Consider the following 14,071-nt stretch of genomic DNA (forward strand, 5'->3'; position numbering starts at 1 on the left):
CGTCACGTTAAACTCAGATCTACAGACACACACTTCATGTCTCTGACTGACAGTGTTCATGAAGATCAGCTCAGAATATTTCAGAATCAGCTTGTGAATGTGTGTGTTTTAACTCTCAAACTCTCCTGTGGATCAGAATCACACTCATATTCTGTATAAATGCTGGTACTCAACTGTTATTAGTGATTATTATTATTATTATTAATTTTAATGCTTTCATGTGCAGCTGGAGGCGACAGACGTCACAGACGCTCAGATAAAGGTACTGGTTTATTGTGTTTTATGTTATTATATTAACACATTTTTTTTATTACATTAATTATCATTATAATTAATTTGGTTGTATCTGCAGCTGGAGGCGACAGACGTCACAGACGCTCAGACAGAGATATTAATGGTCTGTTTTATTATGTTTTATGTATTGAATTCACTTTATTTATTATTATAATTAATTTGAATTATTTTATATGAATGGTATAAAGGCATCAGAGAGTCAGACTGTCGTCACAGACGCTCAAATGAAGGTACTGATGTTTTAAATAAACATTATTTATTATTATTTTATTATATTTTATTTTATTAATTATCAAATATAATTAATTTGATTTTATTTGCAGCTGGAGGCGACAGAGAGTCAGACAGACGTCACAGTCGCTCAGACAGAGATACTAATGGTCTGTTTTTTGTATTAAATATACATTATTAAATATTATTTTTTAATTTATTAATTTTCATTGATTCATTTGAATGGTTTATATCCAGCTGGAGTCGACAGGCGTCACAGACACTCATATGAAGGTACTGATCATCTACTTTATTATGTTTTATGTATTAAATTAACACTATATGTTTTTATTATATTAATTATCATAATTAATTTGGTTGTATCTGCAGCTGGAGGCGACAGAGAGTCAGAAAGACGTCACAGATGCTCAGATGAAGGTACTGGTTTATTATGTTTCATGTATTAAATTAACATTATTTATTATTATTATTAATTTTTATGGTTTATATCCAGCTGGAGGCGACAGACGTCACAGACACTCAGACAGAGATATTAATGGTCTGTTTTATTATGTTTTATTTATTGAATACACTTTATTTATTATTATAATTTATTTTAATGGTTTTATTTGCAGCTGGAGGCGACAGAGAGTCAGTCAGACGCCACAGACATTCAGAAGGAGATATTAATGGTCTGTTTCATGTATTAAATAGATATAATTTATTTATTTATTAAACAAAAATTATTTTCATTTTCATTGATTAATTTGAATTGTTTATATCCAGCTGGAGGCGACAGGCGTCACAGACACTCATATGAAGGTACTGATCGTCCACTTTATTATGTTTTATGTATTAAATAAACATTACATGTTTTTATTATATTAATTATCATAATTAATTTGGTTGTATCTGCAGCTGGAGGCGACATACGTCACAGACACTCAGACAGAGATATTAATGGTTTGTTTTATTATGTTTTATCTATTGAATACCCTTTATTTAATATTATAATTAATTTGAATTGTCTTATATGAATTATATGAAGGCGACAGAGAGTCAGAAAGACGTCACAGACGCTCAGATGAAGGTACTGGTAGTCTGTTTTATGTTTTATGTATTAAATAAACATTTATTATTATGAATTTGAGTGTTTTTATATGCCGCTGGCGACAGGAACGGAATGAAGCGTTCACACAGTCAGCAGATGTGCCGTGTTTCTGTCCTGTAGAAACACGGATGAAGCGGGTCACATGATCAGCTCACGTTCACACGTGTCGTGTGCATTTCCCCTGATCATGTGCATTTCCCCTGGAGATGCACATGATCAGCTCACGTTCACACGTGTCGTCGGGTCACATGATCAGCTCACTTTCACACGTGTCGTCGGGTCACATGATCAGCTCACGTTCACACGTGTCGTCGGGTCACATGATCAGCTCACATTCACACGTGTCGTCGGGTCACATGATCAGCTCACGTTCACACATGTCGTCTGGTCACATGATCAGCTCACGTTCACACGTGTCGTCGGGTCACATGATCAGCTCACGTTCACACGTGTCGTCGGGTCACATGATCAGCTCACATTGACACGTGTCGTCGGGTCAAATGATCAGCTCACATTCACACGTGTCGTCGGGTCACATGATCAGCTCACATTGACACGTGTCGTCGGGTCACATGATCAGCTCACGTTCACACGTGTCGTCTGTTAAGATGATCAGCTCACATTCACTCGTGTCGTCGGGTCACATGATCAGCTCACGTTCACACGTGCCGTCGGGTCACATGATCAGCTCACATTCAAACGCGTCGTCGGGTCACATGATCAGCTAACATTCAAAAGTGTCGTCTGCTCACATGATCAGCTCACGTTCACACGTGTCGTCTGCTCACATGATCAGCTCACGTTCACCCGTGTCGTCGGGTCACATGATCAGCTCACGTTCACACGTGTCGTCGGGTCACATGATCAGCTCACGTTCACACGTGTCGTCGGGTCACATGATCACCTCACGTTCCCACGTGTCGTCGGGTCACATGATCAGCTCACGTTCACACGTGTCGTCGGGTCACATGATCAGCTCACGTTCAAACGTGTCGTCGGGTCACATGATCAGCTCACATTCACACGTGTCGTCGGGTCAAATGATCAGCTCACATTCACACGTGTCGTCTGGTCACATGATCAGCTCACATTCACACGTGTCGTCTCGTCACATGATCAGCTCACATTCAAACGCGTCGTCGGGTCACATGATCAGCTCACATTCAAACGTGTCGTCTGCTCACATGATCAGCTCACTTTCACACGTGTCGTCGGGTCACATGATCAGCTCACGTTCACCTGGTCGTCGGGTCACATGATCAGCTCACGGTCACAGGTGTCGTCTGGCCACATGATGAGCTCATGTTCACACATGTCGTCTGGTCACATGATCAGCTCACGTTCACACGTGTCGTCTGTTTACATGATCAGCTCACGTTCACACGTGTCGTCTGGTCACATGATCAGCTCACGTTCACACGTGTCGTCGGGTCACATGATCTGCTCACATTCACACGTCTCGTCGGGTCACATGATCAGCTCACATTCACACGGGTCGTCGGGTCACATGATTAGCTCACGTTCACACGTGTCGTCGGGTCACATGATCAGCTCACGTTCACACGTGTCGTCGGGTCACATGATCAGCTCGTTCACACGTGTCGTCGGGTCACATGATCAGCTCACGTTCACACGAGTCGTCGGGTCACATGATCAGCTCACGTTCACACGTGTCGTAGGGGTCACATGATCAGCTCATGTTCATACGTGTCGTCGGGTCACATGATCAGCTCACGTTCACACGTGTCGTCGGGTCACATGATCAGCTCACATTCACACGTGTCATAGGGGTCACATGATCAGCTCATGTTCATACGTGTCGTCGGGTCACATGATCAGCTCACGTTCACACGTCATTCTCCGTGGCAGCGCATGATAAAACACTGATCAGACTTCAGATCTGATGTGTGTAACAGCAGAATGTCTCCAGGAATCCGTGCGTGAGCTTCGTGGATCTTAATGGATCTTTTTACCCGCAAAATCTCCCCAACGTGTGGCTAATGTGAATGTGAATAATGTGAGGTTGAGTTGAGATGAAGTGTGTTGGTGCTTTAACAGAAGCTGGAGAACAGCTCGTGTGTTCCTGAAACACTAGAGACTCAACACGCGAGAGACGCCACACACCTGTACAGTGAGGTGAGACACATGATCACATGACCTGTGGCCTTTAAAATCATGAGAATAAAGTCAGTCATGTTCTTCCTCAGAGTTTCTGTCTCTTTTCCTGCACAAACATTGAACCATTCTTAAATCAAGACACATTTACTGGTGAAGCAGAATGACTGAAGATATGACTGTAGTTTATGATTGTGATTCTGCTGTTCAGGTTCAGTATCGTGAGGACGGACTCCGAGATCTGTGTGTGAATCTGTATTCTCTGATGCCCGACACGCTTGACACGGAGTTCGCCAGAGAGATGACGGAGCTGCAGAGTGAGGTACACACACACACACACACACACACTTTCTCTCTCTCTCTCTCTCTCTCTCACACACACACACACACTCTCGCTCTCTCTCTCTCTCTCTCACACACACACAATCTCACACACTCTCTCTCTCTCTCACACACTCTCTCTCTCTCTCTCACACACTCACACTGTCAGAGATGCACACATCACATGATGATGATGATGATGATGATGATGATGATTGACAGGTCAGATACAGAGCGGATGGGAGGAAGAAGCTGTCCTGTAGTGTGTTCTCTCAGCTGCCCGACACAATGGACACGCAACACGCCAAACACATGACGGACCTGCAGAGCCACGTAACACACACTCATCACGCGTATTCACCTGTCCGCTGTCAAGTGACTGGCTGCGCTCTCACACTCCTCTCTGTGTGTCTGACAGAATAAATACAAAGAAGCTGATAGAAAAGACGCTTCCACGTGTCTCTACACACACCTGGCAGAAACACTGGAGACAAAACATGCTAAAGAGGCGTACCAGCTACAGAGCAAGGTATACACACACACACACACACACACATACACACACACATACATGCATGTGCACATTGTGTTAGATTTTTCCCTAAACCTGGTTGAACAGTGTGTTTGCTCTGACTCCGCCTGAGTCGAGCGCCGTCTCGTATCCTGTCGCACACTATCAGTTGGTGTTTCGCGGAATAACTTGCTTCCTGCGCAGGAATAATCGACAGACAGACTTCAGCAAATGTCCTTTAAATGCTTTAATCACGGCCGGGAGAGCACTCGCACTTCCCAGAGCATCTCTCCCAGGAACAAGCTTTAAGAGGCCGGAGGATCTCAGGCAAATTACATTGAGAATCCCACCCGTAAACACGAATACAACATTTATAGAACAGGGTTATGGCAAAATCACATGACACAGTACATAATTTCCCCACAATTTGATTGTTTCTTCATATGCAAGCTCTCCTGTTACTAGGTAAGAGCAAATTCTGCTTTTTTTTTATTACTAATAACAGGGTTTCAAGTTTAGACATCTGTCTAGGTTCATTTCCCATATTTGTTATTTATACACACACACACACACACACACACACACTCAAAGTCACAAGTTTTCCCTTGGTTTCGAACAGTACATTCTGTTCAAATGTTAGATGTTAAATAAGGTTAGATGTTAGAAACATGGCTAGTTTAATATATAGTTCATAATTTCCACCACAACATACACACGCATTTACACACACACACACACACACACACACACACACACACACACACACACACACACACACACACACACACACACACACACACACACACACACACACTCTCACACACACATACGCACATGCATGTACACGTACACTGCTGTTTAAAAGATTGTGGTCTGTAAGATTTGTATTGTTTTTGTTTTTGAAAGCAGTCTCTTCTGACACAAGCTGTGGGCCGGTTGTGTAGCTGCAGTGTTGTGTGTGTGTGTGTGTGTGTGTGTGTGTGTGTGTGTGTGTGTGTGTGTGTGTGTGTGTGTGTGTGTGTGTGTGTGTGTGTGTGTGTGTGTGTGTGTGTGAGAGAGAGAGAGTGTGTGTGTGTGTGTGTGTGTGTGTGTGTGTGTGTGTGTGTGTGTGTGTGTGTGTGTGTGTGTGTGTGTGTTGTAAATTTGAAGTAAATTTATTGTTGAGAGGAAAACCCCTTGAGATGTGACATCTCGTTTTCGAGGGGACCTCAAGAAAAACATACTTCACAAACATACATACATGCTAACAAAACAAAGACAAAAACAAAAGCACTCCATCACACCAAAACCACCCATATCTTCCCCAATCCAACCATTAGATATTAGGCAGTAAACAGTTAAGGTCATTCATATAAACAATTGAGAATAAAAAAATAATATATATATATATATATATATATATATATATATATATATATATATCAAACATGAAGAAAACAGTATCAGGTGATGTATAAGAACCGATAAGAACAGACAAACGTCGGGTTCTCTGTTTTTCACTGTTGTGTGTGTGTGTGTGTGTGTGTGTGTGTATCACGTGATATACACTCACCTAAAGGATTATTAGGAACACCATAATAATACTGTGTTTGACCCCCTTTCGCCTGCAGAACTGCCTTAATTCTACGTGGCATTGATTCAACAAGGTGCTGAAAGCATTGTTTAGAAATGTTGGCCCATATTGATAGGATAGAATCTTGCAGTTGATGGAGATTTGTTGGATGCACATCCAGGGCACGAAGCTCCCGTTCCACCACATCCCAAAGCTGCTCTATTGAGATTTGGTGACTGTGGGGGCCATTTTAGTACAGTGAACTCATTGTCATGTTCAAGAAACCAATTTGAAATGATTCAAGCTTTGTGACATGATGCATTATACTGCTGGAAGTAGCCATCAGAGGATGGGTCCATGGTGGCCATAAAGGGATGGACATGGTCAGAAACAATGCGCAGGTAGGCCGTGGCATTTAAACAATGCCCAATTGGTACTAAGGGGCCTAAAGTGTGCCAAGAAAACATCCCCCACACAATTACACCACCACCACCAGCCTGCACAGTGGTAACAAGCCATGATGGATCCATGTTCTCATTCTGTTTACGCCAAATTCTGACTCTACCATCTGAATGTCTCAACAGAAATCGAGACTCATCAGACCAGGCAACATTTTTCCAGTCTTCAACTGTCCAATTTTGGTGAGCTCTTGCAAATTGTAGCCTCTTTTTCCTATTTGTAGGGGAGATGAGTGGTACCTGGTGGGGTCTTCTGCTGTTGTAGCCCATCCGCCTCAAGGTTGTGCGTTTTGTGGCTTTGCTGCATACCTCGGTTGTAACGAGTGGTTATTTCATTCAAAGTTGCTCTTCTATCAGCTTGACTCAGTCAGCCCATTCTCCTCTAACCTCTAGCATCAACAAGGCATTTTCGCCCACCTGACTGCCACATACTGGATGTTTTTCCCTTTTCACACCATTCTTCGTAAACCCTAGAAATGGTTGTGTGTGAAAATCCCAGTAACTGAGCAGATTGTGAAATACTCAGACCGGCCCGTCTGGCACCAACAACCATGCCAAGATCAAAATTGCTTAAATCACCTTTCTTTCCCATTCTGGCAATTTGTTTGGAGTTCAGGAGATTGTCCTGACCAGGACAACACCCCTAAATGCATTGAAACAACTGCCATGTGATTGGTTGATTAGAAAATTGCATTAATGAGAAATCGAACAGGTGTTCCTAATAATCCTTTAGGTGAGTGTATAAGGACAGACAGACGTCAGGCTCTCTGTTCTCAGTGTGTGTGTGTGTATCAGGTGATATATAAGGTCAGACAGACGTCAGGCTCTTTGTTCTCAGTGTGTGTGTGTGTGTGTGTGTGTGTGTATCAGGTGGAGTATAAGGACAGACAGACGTCAGACTCTCTCTTCTCTACGCTGCCCGAGACGCCGGAGATGCAGTTCGCCAGAGAGATCACAGAGACCATCAGCGAGGTGAAACAGACGAGATGAAGGATCAGAGCAGGTTACACTGACTCATGAAGTGTGTGACAGCTCTGTGTGTGTGTGTGTGTGTGTGTGTGTGTGTGCGCGCAGAATAAGTACCGCGAGCAGAGCCGGAAAAGCATCAGCAGCTGCGTTTACTCTCAGCTTCCTGAAACTGCAGAGACTCAATTCAACAGGAGCATCTCTGAGCTGCAGAGTCAGGTATACCATCATCACCATCATCTTCATCATCACCACAATCATCATCACCATCACCATCATCACTATCATCATCACCATCATCACCATCCCATTCATAACACCATCCCCACACCATCATCATCATCTTCATCACCATCATCATCACCACCATCATCATCACCACCATCACCACACCATCACCACCCATCCCCATCATAACACCATCACCACACCATCATCATCATCACAATCACCATCATCATCACCACCATCATCATCACCACCATCACCACACCATCACCACCCATCCCCATCATAACACCATCACCAGACCATCATCTTCATCACCAACCATCATCATCACCATCATCATCACCACCATCATCACCATCCCCATCATAACACCATCACCAGACCATCATCTTCATCACCATCATCATCACCACCATCATCATCACCACCATCACCACACCATCACCACCTATCCCCATCATAACACCATCAGCACCTATCCCCATCATAACACCATCACCAGACCATCATCTTCATCACCACCATCATCATCACCATCATCATCACCACCATCATCACCATCCCCATCATAACACCATCACCAGACCATCATCTTCATCACCACCATCATCATCACCATCATCATCATCATCATCACCACCACCATCATCATCACCACCATCACCACACCATCACCACCTATCCCCATCATAACACCATCACCACCTATCCCCATCATAACACCATCACCACACCATCATCTTCATCACAATCACCATCATCATCATCACCATCCCCATCAACACCATCATCATCATCACCACCATCATCACCACCATCATCACCATCCCCATTATAACACCATCACCACACCATCACCACCCATCCCCATCATAACACCATCACCACACCATCATCATCACCATCATATTCATCACAATCACCATCATAACACCATCACCACACCATCATCACATCACCATCATCACCACCATCATCACCATCCCCATCATAACACCATCACCACACCATCATCATCATCACATCATCACCACCATCACCATCATCACCACCATCATCACCATCCCCATCATAACATCATCACCACACCATCACCACCCATCCCCATCATAACACCATCACCACATCATCACCATCATCACCACCATCATCACCATCCCCATCATCACCATCATCACCACACCATCAACACCACCATCACCACGCCATCATCATCACCATCACCACACCATCATCATCATCATCACCATCACCACACCATCATCATCATCACCATCATCACCATCACCACACCATCATCATCATCACCATCATCACCATCACCATCACCATCATCACCACCATCATCATCATCATCACCACCATCATCATCATCACCACCATCACCACCATCATCACCACCATCACCATCATCATCATCACCACCATCACCACCATCATCAGCATCTCAGCTAGAGGAGGAGGAGGATGATCCGCTGTGTGTGTGTGTGTGCAGGTGAAGTATAAGGCTAACGCTCAGCAGCAGATGAGCAGATCTCTGTACCATCAGCTCGCAGAAACTCCAGAAACTCGACACGCTCGAGACGCCGCTCAGATCCAGAGCCAGGTGACGTGTTCTTCATCATCTTCATCATCATCAGATCTGAGCACTTATTAATGTGTTTTCTTCGTCCTCATCATCAGATCTAAGCACTTATTAACGTGTTCTTCATCATCATCATCAGATCTGAGCACTTATTAACGTGTTCTGCTCTTCCTCACACGCGTGTGACCCAATCAGAGGCTGTGTTATAATCTAAGGCTTAAGGCACAGATCTGATTGGATTTCTATTTACACGTGTGCTAAAATAATCGGATCTGTGTCAAATCATGTTTTTGTGCAAGTGTAAACGCAGCCATATAGTTCTGCTCTTCACAACTACACTATGTGATCATATCACACTTCATGTGATCATGTGGCTCTTCTTGTGATCATGTGACTGTGTTTTTTGTGTGATCAGCTGCAGTACCAGCAGGGCCGGGCGTCAGTGACGGGCAGTAATCTGTTCTCCCTGATGCCAGAGACGCCGCAGAATGAGTTTGTGAAGCAGCAGATGGAGCTGCAGAGTGAGGTGAACCTCCGTGACCTCTGCCCTCCGTGACCTCTGTAACCCTACAGACCTTATGAAGCCCCGCCCCTTTTTAGCGCTGCGCTCGTTGTCTTTTTTCTTCCGGTCTGTATTTTCACAGTGATCTTTCGGATCTATGAATGAACGGCTCGTTTTAAAATCCTCCCGGTCTACTGACATTTGTTAAAACAACTGCTTTAAACATTATAATCCCCATGAGAACTTTCGTTAACTTTACAATAAGTAAATCCACTTCACCAGCTAATTACTCCTCAACAGCGATGCCATAGAGATATACAGAGCGACTGCAAAAACGGAAGTTCTAAAACAATATTCTAAAGATGCTGAGCGCTTGTTTCTCTGGCGCATAAGATCTATATGACCTATGTGAACCTCTATGACCTCTGATCTCTGTGACCCTCTATTACCTCTGTGACATCTGACCTCCATGACCTCTGACCTATGTGACCTCTGACATATGTGACCCTCTATGACATCTGTGACCTCTGACCTATTACCTATGTGACCTCTGACATCTGTGACCCTCTATGACCTGTGACCTCTGTAACCTTCTTTGACCTCTGTGACCTCTGACATCTGTGACCTCTGACATCTGTGACCCTCTATGAGCTGTGACCTCTGACCTATTATCCATGTGACCTCTGACATCTGTGACCTCTGACATCTGTGACCTCTGACATCTGTGACCCTCTGTGGCCTCTGACCTATGTGACCTCTGACATCTGTGGACCTCTGTGACCTCTGACCTTTGTGATCTTCGTAGATTCCGTCTTTACACAAAAAACAGACTCAGGATGTTCTGTTTGGAGCCTCTTTCTCTCTTCATGTCTGTTTGTGTGTTTCAGTTGAAGTATAAAGCTGACCTGAAGGAAAACTCCAGTAATCTGTACTCACTGATGCCCGAGACGCTGGAGACGCAGTTCAGCAAACACACCACAGAGTTACAGAGCAACGTAAAACACACACACTCCAACAATACAACACACACACTCCAACAATATGATCTTACAATAATTTCAGTGTTCAGGCCAGAGTTCCTCCAGTCAACATCATGACAAGCATGACTGATCCGCTGTGTGTGTGTGTGTGCAGGTGAAGTATAAGGCTGACGCTCAGCAGCAGATGAGCAGATCTCTGTACCATCAGCTCGCAGAAACTCCAGAAACTCGACACGCTCGAGACGCCGCTCAGATCCAGAGCCAGGTGACGTGTTCTTCATCATCTTCATCATCATCAGATCTGAGCACTTATTAATGTGTTCTTCATCATCATCATCAGATCTGAGCACTTATTAACGTGTTCTTCATCATCATCATCAGATCTGAGCACTTATTAACGTGTTCTGCTCTTCCTCACACGCATGTGACTGTAGCGTGACCTTCTTCTCCACTTCTTCATCAGGTGGCGTATAAAGGCATCAGGAAGGGCGATTTCTCGGGCTCCTCGTTCACTGCGGTTCCAGACTCGGCAGAGATGAAGTGTGTCCAGCAGATCTCACACACACTCAGTGAGGTGAAGCTCCATCTCAGACCTCACACACACTCCGATCTCACACACACTCAAATCTCACACACACTCAGATCTCACACACATTCAGATCTCACACACACTCCGTGTGCTCGTGTGTTTCAGAACCAGTACCGTGAGGAAGGCAGGAGGAGCCTCTCGTCCAGCGTTTACTCTCAGCTGTCTGAGACTCCGGAGACGCGGTTCGTGAGATCCGTGTCGGATCTGCAGAGCGAGGCGAGAAAACACATCAGCCACTCAAAACCACAGTCGAGGACATCTGCCTTTCTCAAGCTTGATACAAAAATAATAATAAATAAAAATCAATCAATTAATAATGAATTAAATCCTCGACGTGAAATAAAACTAAATAAAAACAAACTAAAACTTAAAATAATTAAATAATTAAAATAATAATTAAATACATCGTAAACATGTCAAATTAAAATAAATAAATCATTTTGAAATTGAATCAAAATAAAACACTTATTAATAATTTATTAAATATAAACCTATGAAATTAAGCTAAAAACAAAATAAAACTCTTAATTATAATGAATGAATCATAAACATGTAAAATTAAGAAACTTAAAAATAAAATAAATCAAAATAAATGACATATAAATAATTAATTAAATAAAAAATGTAAAATGTATATAAATAAATAATTTTTAAATTAATAAAAATAAATTTAAATATTAATAATCAATTGAATAATAAACATCAAAATATTTTTTATTTAAGAAACATTAAATATTTTATTTGTTTAGCTGCATGTCATGTGACCAATAACTGCTATCAGTGAACATGTGAAAGTTAACATGTTGTTGAATTATTGAAATATCAACTCAAAATCTCAGTATGGCTTCGACCGATGATCAGTTTGTGAGTCTGATGGAGTCTTTGCTCAGAGTTTGTGTGTGTTATTCCTTCAGGTGAAATATAAGCAGCAGGTGAACGGCTCGCTGTACGCCACCCTTCCCGAGACGCTGGACACGCAACACGCTAAACACACCACTGACATCATCAGTGAGGTAGTGTGACGCTGCAGACACTTGTGTGAAGCTCGCTGTACAACACTAGAAGAGCTGAAGCTCGCTGTACAACACTAGAAGAGCTGGTTGTTTGTGTTCAGGTGAAGTACCGAGAGGACGGCAGAGCGAGTTTATCGAGCCCACTCTTCACTCACCTGACGCACACACTGCAGACGCAGACGGCCCAAGACATCGCAGACGCGCAGAGCCAGGTGACGGAGGGATTATGGTGTGTGGTTGTTTGGTGGAGGGGGGATTATGGTGTGTGGTTGTTTGGTGGAGGGGGGATTATGGTGTGGGGTTGTTTGGTGGAGGGGGGATTATGGTGTGGGGTTGTTTGGTGGAGGGGGATTATGATGTGTGGTTGTTTGGTGGAGGGGGGATTATGATGTGTGGTTGTTTGGTGGAGGGGGATTATGGTGTGGGGTTGTTTGGTGGAAGGGGGATTATGGTTTGGGGTTGTTTGGTGGAGGGGGGATTATGGTGTGGAGTGGAGGGGGGATTATGGTGTGGGGTTGTTTGGTGGAAGGGGGATTATGGTTTGGGGTTGTTTGGTGGACGGGGGATTATGGTGTGGGGTTGTTTGGTGGAGGGGGGATTATGGCGTGGGGTTGTTTGGTGGAGAGGGATTATGGTGTGGGGTTGTTTGGTGGAGGGGGGATTATGGTGTGGGGTTGTTTGGTGGAGGGGGATTATGGTGTGGGGTTGTTTGGTGGAGGGGGATTGAGGTGTGGGGTTGTTTGGTGGAGGGGGGATTATGGTGTGGGGTTGTTTGGTGGAGGGGGTATTATGGTGTGGGGTTGTTTGGTGGAGGGGGGATTATGGTGTGGGGTTGTTTGGTGGAGGGGGGATTATGGTGTGGGGTTGTTTGGTGGAGGGGGGATTATGGTGTGGGGTTGTTTGGTGGAGGGGGGATTATGGTGTGGGGTTGTTTGGTGGAGGGGGGATTATGGTGTGGGGTTGTTTGGTGGAGGGGGGATTATGTATTGGGGTTGTTTGGTGGAGGGGGGATTATGGTGTGGGGTTGTTTGGTGGAGGGGGGATTATGTGTTGGGGTTGTTTGGTGGAGGGGGGATTATGGTGTGGGGTTGTTTGGTGGAGGGGGGATTATGGTGTGGGGTTGTTTGGTGGAGGGGGATTATGGTGTGGGGTTGTTTGGTGGAGGGGGGATTATGGTGTGGGGTTGTTTGGTGGAGGGGGGATTATGTGTTGGGGTTGTTTGGTGGAGGGGGGATTATGGTGTGGGGTTGTTTGGTGGAGGGGGGATTATGTGTTGGGGTTGTTTGGTGGAGGGGGGATTATGGTGTGGGGTTGTTTGGTGGAGGGGGGATTATGGTGTGGGGTTGTTTGGTGGAGGGGGGATTATGTATTGGGGTTGTTTGGTGGAGGGGGGATTATGGTGTGGGGTTGTTTGGTGGAGGGGGGATTATGTGTTGGGGTTGTTTGGTGGAGGGGGGATTATGGTGTGGGGTTGTTTGGTGGAGGGGGGATTGTGGTGTGGGGTTGTTTGGTGGAGGGGGGATTATGGTGTGGGGTTGTTTGGTGGAGGGGGGATTATGTGTTGGGGTTGTTTGGTGGAGGGGGGATTATGGTGTGGGGTTGTTTGGTGGAGGGGGATTATGGTGTGGGGTTG

The 14,071-nt window shown here is 44.5% G+C and overlaps 1 protein-coding gene across 1 annotated transcript; it reads left to right on the plus strand.

Moving 5' to 3' along the window:
- Positions 1–229: 229 nt before the first annotated feature.
- On the plus strand, positions 230–12,731 carry LOC143706913 (uncharacterized; the record flags this gene model as incomplete). Its single annotated transcript, XM_077199347.1, has 24 exons — positions 230–262; positions 353–397; positions 483–524; positions 618–674; positions 763–798; positions 895–942; positions 1,140–1,196; positions 1,291–1,326; positions 1,423–1,467; positions 1,553–1,594; positions 3,674–3,751; positions 3,942–4,052; positions 4,274–4,384; positions 4,470–4,580; positions 7,443–7,544; positions 7,647–7,757; positions 9,265–9,375; positions 9,770–9,880; positions 10,744–10,851; positions 10,991–11,101; positions 11,300–11,410; positions 11,531–11,641; positions 12,340–12,438; positions 12,540–12,731. Coding segments are annotated over exons 2-24 (1,944 nt in total), but the record flags the coding sequence as incomplete, so codon positions are not given.
- Positions 12,732–14,071: the final 1,340 nt, after the last annotated feature.

This window comes from Siphateles boraxobius, unplaced genomic scaffold (assembly GCF_051911475.1).
Source record: "Siphateles boraxobius isolate OS27281-9 unplaced genomic scaffold, OSU_SipBor_1 112, whole genome shotgun sequence".
NCBI lineage: Eukaryota > Metazoa > Chordata > Actinopteri > Cypriniformes > Leuciscidae > Siphateles > Siphateles boraxobius.